Source organism: Nycticebus coucang, chromosome 12 (genome assembly GCF_027406575.1).
Source record: "Nycticebus coucang isolate mNycCou1 chromosome 12, mNycCou1.pri, whole genome shotgun sequence".
Lineage (NCBI taxonomy): Eukaryota > Metazoa > Chordata > Mammalia > Primates > Lorisidae > Nycticebus > Nycticebus coucang.
The window spans coordinates 16361406-16382667 of record NC_069791.1 but is presented as its reverse complement, the minus strand read 5'-3'; the positions used below and the strand labels follow the sequence as shown (position 1 = coordinate 16382667).

Below are 21262 nucleotides of genomic sequence, written 5' to 3'. Positions count from 1 at the left end.
AACATCAGTATTTTGTATGGAGTTCCCTGCTTTAATACAGTGTGGTCATTGGTTTGGTGTTGGGGCATCTTCATTCCTCAGAGGTTGACATTGTAGCCATTTAGGCACTGGGTTACACTGGTTGATAAACTGTCAGGAGATGGTTGGTTTGGTAGTTAGCCATTCAAGACCTTTTATTTATTTTTTTGAGACAGTATCTCACTCTGTTGCCCTAGGCTAGAGTGCCATGATGTCTGCTTAGCTCATAGTAACCTCAAACTCAGCCTCCTGAGTAGGTGGGACTATAGGTGCCTGCCACAATGCTGGGCTAAATTTTTTATTTTTAGTAGAAACTGAGTCTTGCCCTTGCTCAGGCTTGTCTCAAACTCTTGAGCTGAAGAGATTCTCCCACTAGGATTACAGGCCTGGTCAAAACATTTTAATAATCTGGTTGTTCTTCATGTTGGATTGACTGAGTGAGTAAAAACTTTTTTTTTTTTTTTTTTTTTAAGGAGACAGAGCAAGTCTCCAGGCTAGAGTACAGTAGCACAATCATAGCTAACATAACCTCAAACTCTTAGTTCAAGAAGGCCTATCTCAGCCTTCCAAGTAGCTGGAACTACCCACGTATGTGCACCACTATGCCTGGCTAATTTTAAAAAATATTTTTATAGAGATCAGAGCTCACTATGTAGCCCAGGCTAGTCTTGAACTCCTGGTCTCAAGTGATCTTCCCACCTCGGCTTCCCAAAGTGGCTTACATGGGTGAGCCACCAAAATGTGCTTTGAAACCTTCTATCTGGCCCAGATATGGTGGATCTGCTTACATCTGTGAACCCCTTTTTCAATAGCTTTCCTCATCCAAAAATTTTGAGTCTTTATGCCAAGCACTATATGTACAATATTAGATAACTAATGTGGAGTTCATGTGGGGTATGATAAGCAATGAGATTGGAAAAGGTAAGCAGTGGGAAGATTATACTTTATCCTGAAGGCAATGGTTTTAACGAGGGAGGTGTGTGGCATAATCAAATTTGCATTCTGGAAAGAAAGATCAATATGGTTGCAGCATGGAACACAGAGAGAAGGAAGGACTGAAGTCAGGGAGACCACGGCTCCCTAACTTTAGTGAGTCAGGGTGAACTGACTCTAAGTGAGACTGTACTCAGAGTCAGTCCAACCCAGAGAACAGCCAGATTATTAAAATGTTTTGAGAGGCTGGTTAGGAGTTCTAAACTGACATCAGTTTATCAACCAATGTAACCCAGTGGCTAAATGGCTATGGTGTCAATCTCTGAGGAATGAAGATGCCTCAATACTGATGACCACATTGTATTGAAGCAGGGAACTCCATACAAAGTACTGATGTTAGAAGTCATCAGTAACCGATTTTTGCAGTAACTGAGGAGAAAAGTGAGAAATAATGTAGTTTGAATTAGTAAAATAACTGTGAGGAGAGGATGTTGAAATGCCCAGGGGGACATCAAGTTAAAAATGTCTATCCAAGAGGTCAGAGCTTCCCAACAGCTGTGCTGCAGATTGGTCTTCTCAATTCTCAGGACAGCACAAGCTCTCTGAGACAAGAGGGCAGTTTTGGTTATGATTTCTATGTTGATTGTGTCATCCAGCATAGAAATCACCGACATTTTCTATGTGTGCCATGACACGAAAAAGGTTGGGAAGCATTGATACAGGCAGTTGGATAAATAATTCTAAGCCCAGCAGAGAAATCTGGACTATACCTAAGAAGAGAAGGGATGGAACAGAACTCTAGGAACACTAACATTAGAGAGGGTTCTCCAGAAGAGGAGAAAGATTAAAAAAAACAAAAGGGGGGGGAGCAACACCTGTGGCTCAGAGGGGTAGGGCGCCAGCCCCATATGCCGGAGGTGGTGGGTTCAAACCCAGCCCCGGCCAAAAACTGCAAAAAAAAAAAAGACCAAATACAGTTGGCCCTGTGTATCGGTGGGTTCTGCATCTTTGGATTTAACCAAGCATCAATTGGGGAAAAAGCCAAAAAAAAAAAAAAAAAAGTAACTACAACAATAAAAATACAAGATTTTAAAAGTACAATATTAACAACTATTTAAAACTATAGCATTTGCATTGTATTGGGTGTTACAGGTAATCTAGAGATGATTTTAAGGAAGAACATGCATAGGTTATATGTAAGTACTACATCGTTTGAAAGCAGGGGCTTCAGCATCCAAGGATTTTGGTATCCTCATGGGTCCTGGAACTAATTCCTCATGAATACCAAGGGATGACTATACTTTCTGATGTTGCTGTGATCAAATTGGATCAGAACAATGACATCCCTGCTGTCTTAGTCACATGCCATTGGAGTTTTTTTTTTTTGTTAAATCATAGCTGTGTACTTTAGTGCAATCAAGGGGTACAATATACTGGTTTCATATACAATCTGAAATATTCTCATCAAACTGTTCAACGTAGCCTTCATGGCATCTTCTTAAGACATTTGTATTCTGCCTTTAGTAAGTTTCACCTGTACCCATTCTAAGATGCACGGTAGGTATGGCCCCACCTGTTACCCTCCCTTCACCCTAACCTCCCCCCTCCCTTCCCCTTCCTTGGCCCTTTCCTCATAGTTTTGTGCTATAGTTGGGTTATAGCCTTCATGTGAAAGCTATAATTTAGCTTCATAGTAGGGCTGAGTACATTGGATACTTTTTCTTCCATTCCTGAGATACTTTGCTAAGAAGAATATTTTCCAGCTCCATCCATGTAAACATGAAAGAGATAAAGTCTCCATTTTTCTTTAAGGCTGCACAATATTCCATGGTATACATGTACCACAATTTGCTAATCCATTCGTGGGTCGATGGGCACTTGGGCTTCTTCCATGACTTAGCAATTATGAATTGGGCTGCAATAAACATTCTGGTACAGATGTCTTTGTTATATTGTGATTTTTGGTCTTCTGGGTATATACCTAGTAAAGGAATTATAGGATTGAATGGCAGGTCTATTTTTAGGTCTTTAAGTATTCTCCAAACATCCTTCCAGAAGGAATATATTAGTGTGCATTCCCACCAGCAGTGTAGAAGTGTGCCCTTTCCTCCACATCCATGCCAACATCTCTGGTTTTGGGATTTTGTTACGTGGGCTACTCTTACTGGGGTTAGGTGATTTCTCAAAATAGTTTTGATTTGCATTTCTCTGATGATTAAGGATGATGAGCTTTTTTTCATGTGTTTGTAGATTGTGCATCTGTCTTCTTTAGAGAAGTTTCTCTTCAAGTCGCTTTCCCACCCTGAGATGGGATCACATGTTCTTTTCTTGCTAATACGCTTGAGTTCTCTGTGGATTCTGGTTATTAGACCTTTATCGGAGGTATAACCTGCAAATATTTTCTCCCATTCTGAGGGCTGTCTGCTTGCTTTACTTACTATGTTCTTGGCTGTGCAGAAGCTTTTTAGTTTGATCAGGTCCCAGTAGTGTATTTTTGATACTGTTTCAATTGCCTGGGGAGTCCTCCTCATAAAATATTCACCCAGGCTGATTCCTTCAAGAGTTTTCCCTGCACTTTCTTCAAGTATTTTTATAGTTTCATGTCTTAAGTTTAAATCTTTTATCCAGTGAGAGTCTATCTTAGTTAATGGTGAAAGGTGTGGGTCCAGTTTCAATCTTCTACCGGTTGCCAGCCAGTTCACCCAGTACCATTTGTTAAATAGGGAATCTTTTCCCCAGTGAATGTTTTTAATTGGCTTGTCAAAGATCAAATAACGGTAAGTAGCTGGATTCATCTCTTGGTTCTCTATTTTGTTCCAGACATCTACTTCTCTGTTTTTGTGCCAATACCATGCTGTTTTGATCACTATCGATTTTATAGTACAGTCTCAGGTCTGCTAGCATGATTCCTCCTGCTGTGTTTTTATTGCTCAGTAATGTTTTGGCTATTTGAGTTTTTTTCTGATTCCATATAAATCAAAGTATTACTTTTTCAAGATCGTTAAAATATGACAATGGAGCTTTAATAGGAATTGCATTAAAATTATATATTACTTTGGGTAGTATAAACATTTTAACAATGTTGATTCTTCCTAGCCATGAGCATGGTATGTTTTTCCATTTGTTAACATCTTCAGCTATTTCTTTTCTTAAAGGTTCATAGTTCTCTTAGAGATCTTTCACGTCCTTTGTTAGGTATACTCCAAATATTTCATCTTCTTTGGCACTACTGTGAAAGGAATAGAGTCCTTGACTGTTTGTTCGGCTTGGTTATTGTTGGTATATATAAAGGCTACAGATTATGGGTGTTGATTTTGTAGCCTGCGACATTGCTGTATTCCTTGATCACTTCTAAAAGTTTTGTAGTAGAATCCCTAGTGTTTTCCAGATATACGATCATACCATCTGCGAAGAGTGAAAGTTGATCTCTTCTGACCCTATGTGGATACCTTTGATCGCCTTTTCTTCCCTAATTGCAATAGCTAAAACTTCCATTACAAGGTTAAAGAGCAATGGAGACAATGGGCACCTTGCCTGGTTCCTGATCTAAGTGGAAATGATTTTGATTTACCTCCATTCAATACAATATTGGCTGTGGGTTTGCTGTAGATGGCCTCTATTAGTTTAAGAAATGTCTCTTCTATACCAATTTTCTTAAGTGTTCTGATCATGAAGGGATGCTGGATATTATCAAAAGCTTTTTCTGCATCAATTGAAAGAATCATGTGGTCCTTATTTTTTAGTTTGTTTATGTGCTGAATTACATTTATAAATTTACATATATTGAACCAGCCTTGAGACCCTGGGATAAATCCCACTTGGTCATGGTGTATAATTTTTTTGATGTGTTGTTGGATTCTGTTTGTTAGGATCTTATTGAGTATTTTAGCATCAATATTCATTAGTGATACTGGTCTATAATTTTCTTTTCTTGTTGGGTCTTTCCCTGGTTTGGGGATCAAGGTGATGTTTGCTTTGTGGAATGTGTTGGGTAATATTCCTTCTTTTTCTATATTTTGGGAGAGGTTTAGTAATATAGGTACTAATTCTTCTTTAAAGGTTTGGTAGAATTCTGACGTAAAGCCATCTGGTCATGGGCTTTTCTTTTTAGGGAGATTTTGTATAGTTGATGCTATTTCAGAACTTGATATAGGCCTGTTCAACATTTCCACTTTGTTCTGGCTAAGTCTTGGTAGGTGGCATACTTCCAGGTTTTGGTCCATTTCTTTCAGATTTTCATATTTCTGAGAGTAGAGTTTCTTGTAGTATTCATTAAGGATTTTTTGAATTTCTGAGGGGTCTGTTGTTATTTCATCGTTACCATTTCTGATTGATGAAATTAGAGATTTTACTCTTTTTTTCCTGGTTAGGTTGGCCAAAGGTTTATCTATTTTATTGATCTTGTCAAAAAACCAACTTTTGGATTTATTGATCTGTTGTAAAATTCTTTTGTTTTCAATTTTATTTAATTCTGCTCTGATTTTGATTATTTCTTTTCTTCTGCTGGGTTTGGGGTTGGAGTGTTCTTCCTTCTCCAGTTGCTTCAGATGTCCCATTAAGTTATTAACTTCCTCTCTTTCTGTTTTCTTGAGGAAGGCTTGCAGTGCTATAAATTTCCCTCTTAGGACTGCCTTTGCAGTATCCCAGAGGTTCTGGTAATTCATGTCTTGATTGTTGTTTTGTTCAAAAATTTTGGTGATTTCCTTCTTAATCTCATCTATAACCCATCTATCCTTCAGCATAAGATTGTTTAGCTTCCATGTTTTTGTATGGGTATGCAGGTTCCTGTTGTTATTGAGTTCAACTTTATTCCATGATGGTCTGAGAAGATGCAAGGAATAATTTCTATTTTTTTAAATTTGCTGAGGTTAGATTTGTGGCCTAGGATGTGGTCAATTTTGGAGTATGTTCTGTGGGCTGATGAGAAGAATGTGTATTCAGTTTTGTTGGGATGAAATGTTCTGTAGATGTCTGTTAAGTCCAGATTTTGAATGGTTAAGTTTAAATCTAAAATTTCTTTGTGTAGCTTCTTTTTGGAGGATCTATCCAGCACTGCTAAAAGGGTGTTAAAATCTCCAACTACTATGGAACTGGAGGAAATCAAGTTGCTAATGTCTGTTAGAGTTTCTCTTATAAATAGAGGTGCGTTGTGGTTGAGTGCATAAATATTAATAATTGAATCTCATTATATTGAGTATTACCTTTAACAAATATGAAATGTCCATTCTTATCCTTCTTTATTTCGGTTGGTTTAAAGCCTATTGCATCTGCGAATACGATTGCAACGCCTCCTTTTTTCTGCTTTCCATTTGCCTGGAGTATAGATGACCATACCTTCACTTTGAGTCTATATTTGTCTTTTAGTGTAAGATGCAATTCTTGTATGCTGCAGATATTTGGCTTGAGTTTTTGTATCCAGTCAGCCAAACTGTGCCTCTTTAGAGGACAATTTAAACCATTCACATTAATCGAGAATATTGATAAGCGTTTCAAAAGTCTGGTGGACATTTTTAATCCTTTTGTCACTGTGTAAGTTGGAATTTGATCAAAATTTTCTGGGTGGGTTTACTTTTGTGGTGGAAGATTACGCTGGTCTTTATGGAGATAGGTCTGAGAATATCCTGGAGAGCTGGCTTAGTTATGGCAAATTTCTTCAACATGTGAATGTCATTGAAGTATTTAATTTCTCTGTCATAAATGAAACTCAGTTTAGCTGGGTACAGGATCCTGGGTTGAAAGTTATTTTGTTTTAGGAAATTAAAAGTCGATGACCATCCTCTTCTAGCTTGAAAGGTTTCAGCAGAGATCTGCAGTTATTCTAATATTCTTGCCCTTGTAGGTGATGGTTTTCTTTGTCTGGCTGCTTTCAGAATTTTCTCCTTCATGTTAACTTTAGTGAAATTGATTATGATGTGTCTGGGGGATGTCTTATTCAGGTTGAGTCGTGCTGGAGTTCTGAAACTGTCTGCTGTCTGAATTTCAGAATCTCTTGGCATGTCTGGAAAGTTCTCCTTCATGATCTCATGGAGAAGAGACTGTGCCTTGTGAAGCCACTTTGTCGCTTTCAGGGATCCCTATAAGACGAATATTGGTTTTCTTCGAATTATCCCAGAGCTCTCTGAGAGAGTGATCCATTTTTGCCCTCCATTTCTCTTCCTCTTTGAGAGTTTGGGAGCGTTCGAAAGCTTTGTCTGTAATGTCAGAAATCCTTTCTTCTGCTTGCTCCATTCTGTTACTGAGGGATTCTACTGTGTTTCTCAGATCTTTGAGGGCTGCAACTTCTTGTCTCAATGTGTCAAAATCTTTGGTCATTTGGTCTTTGAATTTGTTGAATTCTTGAGATATCTTTTGGGTTACTGTTTGGAATTCTAATTAGATCTTATTTGCTATCCAGATTCTGAATTCAATTTCTGACATCTCAGCTATTTGTTTGTGCATGGGATCTTGTGCTGTGTCTGCCCCACTGATCCTTGGGGGAGTTGATCTACTCTGATTATTCATATTGCCAGAGTTTTTCTGTTGATTTCGCCTCATGATTGTTTTTCACCGTTGCCTCTGGCTGTCCTTAGCGTTGGGGAGGTGTCTCTCCAAGATTAGACCCTAGCAGGATCACTCTATTGTTGCTGCATCTTTGTAGGGAGTGACCCTGTGTAGTTCCTCTGGGGCTGCCCCAGCCAGGGAGTTCTGGTTGTGGAAGCAGCTCCGGAGTGTGACACACCCAGATCCCGCAACAGGGCGGGAGGTGGTGCACACGGTTCTGGGAGTGCCTAGCACCCAGTGACTCTGGCACTGAGAGACTAAGGCTCCAGCAGTCTCTGGCCAGGAGAAGGGCTCTGCACAGAGGCAGGGAGGGCTCCGGAGGGCACCCGGCTACCAGAGTCCCTGGCCAGGTGAGTGGGCCGGTGTGGAGACAGGGAGGGTACAGGAGGGAGGATGCAGGGTTGCGCAGCTCCTGCAGTTCCTGGTCAGGGCATGCGGAGGTCCGGTGGGCACAGGTCAGGGGTCGGGGATTGTGGTGCAGCTCTTATGGAGGTCTGGGCGGGGCCAAGCCTAGGAGTTTGAGGTTGCTATGAGCTGTGATGCCACGATACTCTACCCAGGGCAACAGCCCAAGGCTCCAGTGTGCCAAAACCGGTCTCACTCTGCCCCTGAGGGTTAAGGCTGTAAGGCAGCTCCCGTCCCCACCTTTAGGCTGCTCAGTCACTAGGTTACTAGCTCCTGCCCGATACTTGCTCTGCCACCCTGAGGGCGGAGCTTGCAGGAGCAGTTCTCTCACAATGGCTCCCTGCGGCCCACAGCCAAACACTATTAGCTCCGTCTGGCTCAGTGGCTCAGTCTGGGGCCCTAGACAATGACCAAAGTTCTCCGCACTCCTGCTCAAGCTCTCCCCAAGGCAGTTCACCTGAGTGCCAAGTCCAATAACACTGAAACAGTTCACAGGTAAGGCCTTTCTGGTTTGCAGTCTCACTGCTGCTTATATTTACGGCTGCAGGCGGGATTAGGTCGATTGAACACATGCAACCACTTGCCAGTTTTCCACTGTTTTTGTCCTCCTCTTGGGGTCCAGAAGTCCCTTGCTGACTCCCTGTATCCTCAAAGGGATGATTATAGGCAGATCCCACCAGCCAGAGATGCCTGGAGTCTTTTTTTTTTTTTTTTTTTTTTTTGTAGAGACAGAGTCTCACTTTATGGCCTTCGGTAGAATGCCATGGCATCACACAGCTCACAGCAACCTCCAACTCCTGGGCTTAAGAAATTCTCTTGCCTCAGCCTCCCAAGTAGCTGGGACTACAGGCGCCCGCCACAATGCCCAGCTATTTTTTGGTTGCAGTTCAGCTGGGGCTGGGCTTGAACCCGCCACCCTAGGTATATGGGGCTGGTGCCTTACCAACTGAGCCACAGGCGCCGCCCGATGCCTGGAGTCTTATCTCCCCAGACTCACTGTGCCCAGTTGCAGGGAAGCTGTTATTCGGCTGCCATCTTGGATTGTTCTCCCTGTTTTCTTAGACCTCACTTTCTCCCAGGTATCCTCTCTCATAGGTAGGTCTGAGATTGTGTCAGTTTTCTTTTACTTCCTGTTTTTCTTAAATTAAAGGCACAGTTTTTGTCTTTCTTTTAATGTTCAGATGAAAAGGGTCCAGCAGCCTTTCACTGTAAGCCAATAGGCAGAGATGGGGATGGGTCCACCAGACTTTGTCAGAAGGCCAGGAGTTCTGGAGAACAGTGAGAGTAGCCTCTCTAAGACTGTTCCGTTCTCTTTTCAAAATCACAGTTTTATATGTAAACGTTCAAAGCCACCATTGGAGATTTTGACAAAACTTGATTTTGAAGGAATAAGAAAGATGTACAAAGTAAGAAATAGAGATAGGAAATACTAAAACTTTTTCAAGGGTGTGACTCCTAGACCCCTCTCAGAGGAAGTGCTATCACTCTATTAAAAAAACAAAAACAACAAAAAAAAAACTCTTCCAAAATATTGGCTGTGCTGTGAGGGAAAAAATTAGGCAGATGGGTGGGACATTGAGGGATGACAGTTATTTTACAAAGACACTACTTTATTTACCTTAAAAAATTACTCAGTTTTTAAAGAGTAATCTGTACATATGGCTAAACAAATATTACAGAAGCAATTGTTTGCTGCATTTCCTACCCCCAGCAATGAGCCATTTTAACCTTTTAGCTGATTCTTCAATATAACCAGGAGCACCTTATACTGCTTTGTTTTTTTTTGCTTTTAATTGTTTTATCACCTTCTATGTGTATATTCCTTCTAAAAGACAAGAAAATAGCACCTTACTTCCTGAACTTAAAATACCTTGGAGACCTTTCTATAGTAGCATGTACTTGATCTTTTTTTTTTTTTTTTTGTAGAGACAGAGTCTCACGGTACCGCCCTCGGGTAGAGTGCCGTGGCGTCACACGGCTCACAGCAACCTCTAACTCTTGGGCTTACGCGATTCTCTTGCCTCAGCCTCCTGAGCAGCTGGGACTACAGGGGCCCGCCACAACACCCGGCTATTTTTCTGTTGCAGTTTGGCCAGGGCTGGGTCCGAACCCGCCACCCTCGGCATATGGGGCCGGCGCCCTGCTCACTGAGCCACAGGCACCGCCCTACTTGATCTTTTTAATTTGTTTTTATTAAATTATAGCTGTGTACATTAATGCATTTTAAATTTTTTTAAGAGTGTTATCTTGCTGTGTTTTCCAGGCAGACTTATATGCTCAACTGACCCTCCTGCCTCAGCCTCCAGAGTAGCTTTGACTACAGGCATGCACCACTGCCCCCATCTTTTTTTTCTCCAGACAGAGTCTTACTCTGTTGCCTCAAGTGATCCTCTTGCCTCAGCCTCCGAGCAGCTGGGACTATAGGTGCCCGTCACAACGCCTGGTTAATTTTCCTATTTTTAGTAGAGATAGGGTCTCGCTCTTGCTCAGGCTGAACTCCTGAGCTCAAGCAGTCCTTCCACCTCAGCCTCCTAAGAGTGGTAGGATTACAGGCATGAGCCACCATGCCCTGCCCTTAACTTTGTTCTTAACAATTGCATAGCAATCTATTTGTGGTTATACCACATTGTTTCCTACTGAAACGTTTAGGTTATCTCCATCTTTTCACTTTTATCAACTATGATGGCACATATATCCTTGCATGCTTATGTGAGTATATCCACAGGATTTAAAAAAAAATTTTTTTACATATGCATGTGTTTATTAGGTTTCCATTTTTTTGCCTTCACAAAATTAAAAAGCTTGAAATTTAGTAACAACATTTAAGATAAGGACTAGAAACAAAAACCTTGTAAAGAACGAATGAACATAAATACCTTCAGAAAAGGAATCAATTTTTTTTTTTTTTTTTTTAGACAGTCTCACTTTGATGCCCTGGGTAGAGTGCTGTGGTGTATGACAGCAACCTCAAATTCTTGGGCTCAAGCAATCCTTTGCCTTAGGTCCCCGAGTAGCTGGGACTAAAAGTGCCCACCACAATGTCTGGCTGTTTTTTTAGAGACCAGGTCTTGCTCTTGCTCAGGTTGGTCTCGAACCCATGAGCTCAAGCAATCCACCTGCCTTGGCCTCCCAGAGTGCTAAGATTACAGCCACTGTGCCTGGCCCATAGGATAAATTTCTAGCAATAGAATTCCTGGGTATGTGCAGTATACATTTCGTTCATTTGTTTTTTGAGATAGAGTCTTATTATGTTGCCCTCAGTAGAGTGTCGTGGCATCACAGCTCACAGCAGCCTCAAACTCTTGGGCTTAAGCAATTCTTTTGCCTCAGCCTCCCAAATAGCTGGGACTGTAGGTGACCGCCACGATGCCTAGAAATTTTGTTGTTGTTGTTGTAGTTGTCGTTGTTTAGCAGGCCCCAGCCAGGTTTGAACCCACCAGCCCCAGTCTATGTGGCTAGCACCTTAACCACTGAGCTACAGGCGCCAAGCCTACAGTATACGTTTTGATAAATATTGACAAATTGCCTTTCAAGATAGTTGTGTTAATTTTTATTCCCACTAACAGGGCACAAAAATATCTATTTTCCTACCTTCTCACCATCACTATTTTTTTTTTTTTTCGAGACAAAATCTCACTCTGTTGCCCTGGGAAGAGTGCTGGGGCATCATCATAGCTCATATCAACCTCAATCTCTTGGGCGCAATATACCAGCCTAGAGTAGTTGGGACGCAGATGTGTGCCACCATGCTGAGCTAGTTTTTTCTATTTTTAGTAGAGATAGAGGCTCACTTTTGCTCAGGCTGGTCTTGAACTCCTGACCTCAAGCAATCCACCTGCCTTGGCCTCCCAGAGTGCTAGGCTTACAAGTGTGAACCATTGAGCCCAGCCACCATCACTGTTTTAAAATTTTGTGAATACTGTACTAAGTGATGAAATGTTCATTTTTATTATTTGCATGTAATTAACAAGATTAAATAAGTTTTCAGCTGTTTATCTGCTATTATTTTCTGTGAATGACTTTTTTGATAGATTAGTTGTGTATTATGAAATAGGCCCCTTGTCACACACATTGCATAGTTTTCCTAGTTAGTAGTTTGTCATGCAATTTTATTGGATTTTAGGTTTTTTTTTTCTTTTTTGCCTTATGTGGTCATATTTATAAATCTTTTCCTTTATGGTTTTTGTTGTTTGGAAAGTAGGCCAATTTTTAAAATTACCTGTATTCTCTACTGTTTATAGTTTTCTTTTTTCTTAGATATTGCATCCAAAATCTACTTAAATGGCATAGATCGCTGTTATTTCCCACTAGTGCCCAGAACAACATCTCCATTATAGACCAGTTGGTTCAATTCTCAATGTGCAAAACACCCATTCCTGTGTGCCCTTGTCAAGTTTCCTATCTAAGGGTACACAGGGTATGGTCCTTTCCCTCTTGCTCATTGTTCCAAAAGCTGTATTACTTTCAGGGACAATTCAAGTCCCACATTCTCCAGAAAGTCTTCCATGTCCATTGCTGTCCACAAAGACTTTTCCTTTAAAAAGCTCACAAGATTGCTTATTAGCTTGTATGAGTCTCTCCTTTCTCTTCAACATGTTTGCTGAATGAATCAAATCTAACCTTTGGAAGTCCTGAGGGTTTAATCTACTTTTCCCCTATCCCCATCCACACAGCAGCTAAGACCATACTGGATATATGGAAGAAATTTGATAAAATACTTGATTTCCCATTAAAGTGCATTTATTAGCCACACGTGGCTGGCTAATAAGCATCTGAAGTACAGCTGGTCCAAAGTGAGATGAACTGTTAGTTATACTTACATGCCAGATTTTGAATAGTGAGTATAAAAATTAATGTATTTCATTTTTACAGACTGTATGTTGAAATGCAGTATTTTGGAGATATTAGATAATATAAAAATATATATATATTTTGCGATAATATAAAATACATATTTTTAAATGTTTAAGTATACTCAGGACCATTCTGTATTTCTTGTCTCTCAAGAAGTTTCACCGTGGTTAGTGTTGCTTCCTAAATTAGGCCAGTGTGAAGGTAAGTAAGATATTCTCCTGTCTCCAAGGGCTCTTACAGACTATTATGCATCTATTACCTTCTTGGTCCCTGGGCCTCATCTTTTTGAGCATTAATTATCTATCTTCTTTGAAACTACTGCCATAGGCTTGAAATACAACAGCTCTTCCCATCAGGTCAGGTAGATAGAATGATACAAGGGAACAGATCAAGATGCAGAAGTATCTCCCAAAGCTTTCAGCTGAAGATTGTTTTTTTTTTTTTTTTTTTGTGACAGTCTCATTATGTGACCCTCGGTAGAATGCCGTGGCATCACAGCTCACAGCAACTCAAAACTCTTGGGCTTAAGTGATTCCCTTGCCTCAGCCTCCCAAGTAGCTGAGACTATAGGCACCTGCCATAACGCCCAGCTATTTTTTAGAGATGGGGTCTCACTCTTGCTAAGGCTGGTCTCAAACTCATGAGCTCAGGCAACCCACTAGCCTCGGCCTCCCAGGTACAGGGATTATAGGCATGTAATCCTAAAGGCATGCCCAGCCCTTAGCTATTTAAGATTTTTTTTTTTTGTAGAGACAGAGTCTCACTTTATGGCCCTCAGTAGAGTGCCGTGGCCTCACACAGCTTACAGCAACCTCCAACTCCTGGGCTTAAGCGATTCTCTTGCCTCAGCCTCCCGAGTAGCTGGGACTACAGGCACCTGCCACAACGCCCGGCTATTTTTTGGTTGCAGTTTGGCTGGGGCCGGGTTTGAACCCGCCACCCTCGGTATATGGGGCCGTCACCTTACGGACTGAGCCACAGGTGCCGCCCGCTATTTAAGATTTTTAAGTTAACCATGTAAATAGAGCTTCTGTGTATCCTTTGCTCACAGGGGCCATTTTCTGCCACCAGAGTTGTTTGGGACAGGTGCCACTTGGCCACGTAAGTCAGTCTATATTAGTTTCCTGTTACTGCTGTAACAAATCACCATAAACTTGGTGGCTTAAAACAATACACATTTATTCTTAGTTTTTTTTTTTTTTTTCAGTTGAGACAGTCGCACTTTGTCACCCTTAGTAGACTGCCATGGCATCACAGCTCACAACAACCTCAAACTCTTGGGCTCAAGCGATTCTCTTGCCTCAGCCTCCCTAGTAGTTGGGACTACAGGCACCTACCACCATGCCTGGCTATTTTGTCATTGTTCTGTTTAGCAGGCCCAGGCCAGTTCAAACCCACCATGCTGCAGCCCTGGAGCATGTGGCCAGTGCCCTAACCACTGAGCTACAGGCACCCTCTCTTACAGTTCTGAAAGTCAAAAATCTAAAATCAAGGTGTTGGTAGGGTTGAAATCCTCCTGGAGGCTCCCAGGGAGAACCTATTTCCTTGCCTTTTTTAACTTCTAGAAGCTACCTGCATTCCTTGGTTTGCAGTCCTTCATCACATCACTCCAACTTCTGCTTCGGTTACTACATCTATTGTGGGTCAAATCTCTCCCGCTGCCTCCCTCTTATAAAGATATGATTATATTAGGGTCCATTCTGATTATCCAAGTTAATTCCCCCATCTCAAGATGCTTTTGTTGTTGTTGTTGCAGTTTGGCTGGAGCCGGGTTCAAACCTGCTATCCTCGATATATGGGGCTAGCACCCTACTCACTTAGCCACAGGGGACACCTCGTCTCAAGAGGCTTAATGCTTAATTACACCTGCAAAATTCCTTTTACTATCTATAGTAACATTCACAGATTCCAGGGATTAGGATGTGGACATCTTAGGGTACTATTAGCCCACCACAGCCCCACATAAATTTCTTTGCACTGTGTTGGTGAAAGGTGATAGGAGAGAAAACCCACCAGGGTCATAAGGTTTCAAAGTGTTCCTAAATTAAAATCTAGAGAGAAGTGAGTAAATTCAGCTCTGTAACCACTGGGATCACTCTGAGACCAGCATAAACTGGCCTCATTTCCACTGGCTCCATATCTCTCCCTCCTGATGTTGTTTCCTTTAAAAAACTTTGTAGCACTGAAGCTGAACTTTTAAATTCCTCATCCTAGAAAATTATTAGAGGTAGTAAGATGGATGTTTTCTACAAGATGCAATATTTTTCTCATAAGCCTTTGGTCTAACAAACGTAGTTGTGATCTGTGGCATGGTTACAGAGTATAATAACACCTTATTTTTGTCTAACATTCTATATTCCACAAAATACTTTCACATCCTTTAGCTTATTTGGGCACAGGAAAAGGATGGTGTTATGCGTATTTCTTTTTTTTTTTTTTTTTTGTGGTTTTTGGCCGGGGCTGGGTTTTAACCCGCCACCTCCGGCATATGGGACCGGCGCCCTACTCCTTGAGCCACAGGCGCAGCCCGTGTTATGTGTATTTCAATTGCACAGATTGAGTAAACTGTGGCTGCAAGGCAGAGAATGGATTGGAGGGTAGATGACTTAACACAGCCCTTCCTGACAGACACCTTACCCATTTTGCCAAAAGTTTCTGCCAGATTTTAAGGCTGCCTGCTTATGTTAAATAGTTAAGGAAAGTGATCCTGATTCTAAATATAAAACTCTTTCGATATTTCTTTCCTGGTCTTCCTGCTCTCCCATCTCTCTTCCTTCAGAATCTTTTTTTTTAATTTTTTTTGTAGAGACAGAGTTTCACTTTATCGCCCTTGGTAGAGTGCTGTGGCGTCACACAGCTCACAGAAACCTCCAACTCCCGGGCTTAGGCAATTCTCCTGCCTCAGCCTCCTGAGTAGCTGGGACTACAGGCGCCCGCCACAACGCCCGGCTATTTTTTTGTTGCAGTTTGGCCGGGGCCAGGTTTGAACCCACCACCCTCGGTATATGGGGCTGGCGCCCCGCTCACTGAGCCACAGGCGCCGCCCTCCTTCAGAATCTTAATCTGTTCTTTTCTTTCCCTTCTTCTGTCAGTGATTCAGGGATTGGAAGAGTCTCTGTAGTTTGTGTTGTCCTAAAGAGCAGAAGGCTTCGGTCCCAACTAGTGTTGCCAAAGCAACATACTAATTCCATGCCATGGTCCTGGGTCAAGATCTGCACAATCTGATTGGCCATATCACCTCGGATGGCAAGGGAGTGGAAGTGGTCAAAATCATGGAGTCCCAGCTTTCGAAGACGCCTTGCAGCTGCCCGGTAACACTTCCAAGGCTGAGGCTCCACAAGGAGATAGCGGCATAGAGAGGAAAGATGGGCCAGGAACTCCCACAGGCCATGGTCCCCATGGTTTAGATGAATCCACATGGTCACTGACATGCAGAAACCAATGTCAAAAACTGAACGTCCAAATTGGCTTAAGAAAGAGTTCAAGAGAACCTTCCGGGTCCTTTGATTCATGAAGTCCAGGGTGATAAAGGTCAAGGCATCAGGAAAAGGACATTCTTTTTCAGCTCGCTCCACCAAGACTGGATCTATGTCACAGCAGAGGAGACGGAGTTCTCTTGAGGCATCTAAGCAGATCTCCCCATCATGTAGGGAAAGGAAGTGTTTGTATAGAGCCACACTCAGATCCTAGAGGAATCCAAAAGAGCTTTGTCATTGTAGTTCTCAACCAGTGAATTAGAAGAGAAGTCTGTATCTCTCATCCTCCCACTGAGAATGCCACTTACCCCTGGCTTTAAAGGATATGAGGCCCCTAAACCATAACCTAAGGAGGTTGTGCAAAAATTTTCCGCAGAGCAGGCTCTCAGTGCCTTCCAGGGGTCCCGGGTTATAAGACATCATCCCTACATTTTCCTTACACTGACAGTAGATTGGATCATATAGTTCAAAATTATAGTCAAATAGATATAGTAAAGGAGCCTAGAGCAGTATTTTCCAGTGATATGCTGGTAAACTATCTTTTTGTAGGTATCTCAGACCTTAGGGAAGAAAGAAGGGGTCCAGAGCCATAACTAGTGTCCTTTAACCAGGAAGGTGAGGAATAGAGCAAGCACCACCTCCTAGAAACCTGCTAATCACACCTGTGGTTGGAATTGTGCAAGGAAAATATTTATTTATGCCTTTTGTGCAGGCGAAGAAAATGCACAATGGAAAACACTCCCAATAGTAGTAGCATGGACAAATACATCTGGTATAGTCATTAAGATAGAATACTAAATAGCAGTTAAAAACAAAATAATTCAGTTCAGTGCAACACAGATGATTCTCACAAATACATAATGCTGAGTTAGTTAAAAAGCAAGCCACAAAATAAAATATATGATGAGTTTCCACCTATAAGAAATTTAAAAATGGGTAAAATTAAACTACATTGTTTAGAGAAGATAAACAGTACAATATAAAGAAAAGCAAGGAAATGATTATAATAAAAGTCAGGTCTTTTGTTACTCTGGGTGGATATAGGGTAAATTTATGAATAGGAAAAGGCATATGGAGGACTTCTGAGGTGCTGATGTTTTATTCTTAACCTGAGCAGTAGTCATAAAGGTGTTTGCTTTATCATAATTAATAAAAATATAGGTTTGTATTTTATGTACTTTTCTGTATGTGTGGCATAATTCACAATGACTGACTTGTCCACTGTCTCATGGTTAGGCTGTATTAGGTACTTGCCTCTATATCAAGCTTCTCAAACCTTATTTTATTTTTTTTGAGACAGAGTCTCGCTTTGTCACCCTTGGTAGAGTGTGTGTTTTACCATCTCTAACTCACAGCAACCTCAAACTCTTGGGCTCAAGCGATCCTCTTGCCTCCATTTTTAGTAGAGACGAGGAGATCCTCTTGCCTTACTCTTTGCTCAGGGCTGGTCTTGAACTCCTGAGCTGAAGACCGTCTCAGACTCCCAGAATGCTAGGATTATAGGTGTGACCCACCTCACTCGGCCTTCTGGGCTTCTCAAAATTTAATGGGCAATCACTTAGGGATCTTGTTATGCTAAAGATGCTGATTTAGGGGCGGTGGCTGTGGCTCAAAGGGGTAGGACACTGGCCCCATATGCCAGAGGTGGCAGGTTCAAACCCAGCCCAGGCCAAAAACTGCAAAAAAATAAATACATACATAAATAAATAAATAAAAAGTGTATAAAAAAATAAAGATGCTCATTTAGTAGATTTGGGTTGATGACTAAGAGTCTGTATTTCTAATTAGCTGGCAAATGATGTTAGTGCTGTAGTTGAAGCAGGCCCTTGACCATGCTGCTTCTCCCTACCTTTATATTTACTTCTTCACTATCTTGCTTCTCTTGTCTGTTCTTGGGTGTGGTCCCATTTCATAGCTGTCCCTTCTCCACCATCTCTCTTCACTTTCTCCATTTTCATTTCTCTAATCCTATAGTCTCCTGGGAGCTTAAAAAATATATAGACTCAAGGGCTTGATTCCCTGAAATCCTCATTCAGTAGATCTAGAATGGGACCTGAAAAATTTTAAAGTTGAAAAAAGCACCCATAGATTATGGCACATCTATATACTCAAACACTGTATTATGAAGCTGTTAAAAAAATGTGGCAACATAACTAATTTCCAAGATAATCTCTAAGTTATTAAATGAAAAGCAAGGTGCAAAATAGTGTATTATTATTTGTAAAACTAAAAGAGGGCTGATATTTATACATACATAAATACTGGTAAACGCACAGGACAGATACCCAAGGAATTACAAACGGTGGGGCCACTGCGTGAGGGAAAAGGATTTAGGGTTAGGAGTACAGTTACTTTTTACTACATGCCACCCCCCCCACTTGAGACAGAGTCTCACCGTGTTACCCAGGTTAGAGTGCCGTGGCATGCACCTAGCTCACAGCAACCTCCAACTCCTAGGTTCAAGCGGTCCTACTGCCTCAGCCTTCCAAGTAGCTAGGACTACAGGCCTCCACCACAACACCTTCCAAATTTTTCTATTTTTAGTAGAGACAGGGTCTTGCTCTTGTTCAGTTTGGTCCAGAACTTCTGAGCTCAAGGGATCCTCCCACCTCAGCCTCCCAAAGTTATAGGATTACAGGTTTGAGCCACTATGCCTACCCCTCTCTATATTTTGAATTTTTCTTTTTGTTGATTTATCAAGTACAAGCATTTTTAAAAATATACAAAATAGAAAGTTCTCTCAACATACAGCCAGGTTTGGGAACCACCAACTATGTCTTTATACTAATTTCAACTTTAAAATCTCTGGTGGTTTCCTAATGCCTTTCATGAAATTTCAAGCCTTAAACCCAGTCTTTCTTTTTTTGATGCTTTTTACCCTCTGATTTTCTGTATCATCACAGCGTACGAGTATTTGCAGGGGATACCTGGACACCCACCCATCTACTCATTCTAGTCTTTAAGACTGTATCCAAATGTTACCCTCCCACTTAGCTGTGTCCCTCAAGGTCTTCCAATGTCTACTAAAGGCTTTTCTGCCACTATAAAATTCTCCAGACCTCCAGCTCCTGGTCTGGAATGATTGTAATGGTAAGGTTAGCCTGCCTGCTCCCCTAAGCTATCCCAGTGGATAGAAATAGGTGTGAGAGAGATGTTTACTTATTTTGCGTATGGTTTGACTATAATTATAGGAGAAATAATACTTTGTGGTGAGAACAGTGGCAATCCCTAGCGGTGCCTGTGGCTCAAAGGAGTAGGGCGCTGGCCCCATATGGCAGAGGTGGCGGGTTCAAACCTAGTCCCGGCCAAAAACTGCAAAAAAAAAGAAGAGTGGCAATCCCTCCCTTCTCCACTCCCTCGGTAGAATGCCGTCCTCTCCACTATACTAAACTCACTGGTTTAAAAATACGCAACTGGCTCCAGAGTCTGTCTCGCACGAGTCTTAATTCTAGGCACGATTCTGTCACCCCCTAGATCCTCTCTCCCTAGTTCCAACCCCAAGTTCCCAAACGTCTCTGGAAGTCCCCTCTCCCCAGCAAGGTCGCCAGGAACTTTGCATAGGGGCCATTCCTGATACAGTGACCCTCCCTACCTGGGGTCTGGCCCAGAGGAAGGCTGAGAAGGGACGCCAAGAACTTGGAACATAGTTGAGAAGGATTCCTCCCCAAGATTCCTAGGTGAGATGGTGGTGGGACCCCGGTGGACAGGTACCATCAGTACAGGATCGGCCAACACTATGCTTTATGCTCATTTGGTGAAAGTTTTGGTGGGTGTGACCTAAACCCAGTACAGAACCACAGTGAACGCGTAAGTAGCCAACCGCTGGGCTTCCGGTGCTGCCATCCCTCCCCTGTCACTCACCCCGGAGTTACACCCCACGTCGAGCCCCAGGATCGGCCTTGTCTCGGGACTCTGAGGGAAGAGCCGTCGAAGCAGCTCCGGGGGCAGGAGGCGGAGCCGTTGCTCTGGAGGGTGGAAGCGGGAATAATGAGGGAAATTTCCGAAGGGGGCAGCCCCAGGGTCAAAAACTCGCGGGTCCTCTTCCGCCACGGCCTCCTTAACTACCCCTTCAGCCGGTCTCGTGGACGCCGCCATTAGCCTTGGCTCCGCCTCTGGGTCCCTGCGGAACCGGAAGCTGGGAATCAGCGGCAGGCGGGCGGAAGGGGGCCAGCGCGCGTGCGCCGAACGGCGGAGGCAGAGGGACGCGTGGGAGTCGCGGTGGATGGGAAAGGTTGGCTTTTTCTTAGAACTGTCTGTGCCCGATACCCACGTGACGCGCGAGGCTTGCGATTGTTTTGATCTTTTCTCACAACACCAGAAGGTTGTTACTAGAATCATCGACATTTTTTACAGGGAGGAAGCAAGCACCGAAAATTTCAGCGTTTTAGTCAAGCCGACATAGTTTGAAACTGGGGCCACTTGTCCCAGAACGAGTACTTTGTTGGGATCTCGGAAGTCGATTTTGGTCCAACTTATCTTCTTTACAAATGTAGAAGATGAGACCCAGAGAAGAGAAATAGTTTATCTGGGATCACACAGTAAATCTATGACACAAGAACTTACACGCGGTTCAGGAAAGGGTGCAAAAATTTACAGAGGTGACCGACTCAGAGAGAATATTTTGTATATAAAGATGCATTTAGCAACAATTTCCCTTTTTCCCTATGTATGGCGACTTTAGGGTTGACTTTTGGCACACTGTTAATGAGGACACTGGGAACAATGAAGTGTCACTTGTCCACTGTTACAGTTAGAAATGATGGTACTAGGATTCAGACCTAGGCAGTTTGTCTTCAGAGGGTGTGCTTACAGCATTATGTTATTCTCAGCTTTGAGTCCTTTGTGCTTACCATAATGCCTTCCACAAAGATGCTCAACCAATATTTGTTGAATGAAAACTCAACCGAAGATGGAAGTAGGCACCTAAAGCTAGATATGTTTGGGGGAAATTAAGATAAAAAAGAGAAACGAGGTAAAATGACACACGTGGTGGAATGGGGCGAGGCAAGTTATGGGCTGAGCCAGAGATTGGGAAA

At 42.3% G+C, this 21262-nt stretch overlaps 1 protein-coding gene across 1 annotated transcript; it reads right to left on the bottom strand.

The window, feature by feature from the left end:
• Nucleotides 1-13908: 13908 nt before the first annotated feature.
• On the bottom strand, nt 13909-20341 carry BCDIN3D (BCDIN3 domain containing RNA methyltransferase). The gene is made up of 2 exons (XM_053557370.1): nt 20088-20341; nt 13909-16436 (listed from the first exon to the last, which is right to left on the bottom strand). The coding sequence occupies exons 1-2, from the start codon at nt 20319-20321 to the stop codon at nt 15801-15803; spliced, it is 870 nt and encodes a 289-aa protein (XP_053413345.1). The 5' UTR covers nt 20322-20341; the 3' UTR covers nt 13909-15800.
• Nucleotides 20342-21262: the final 921 nt, after the last annotated feature.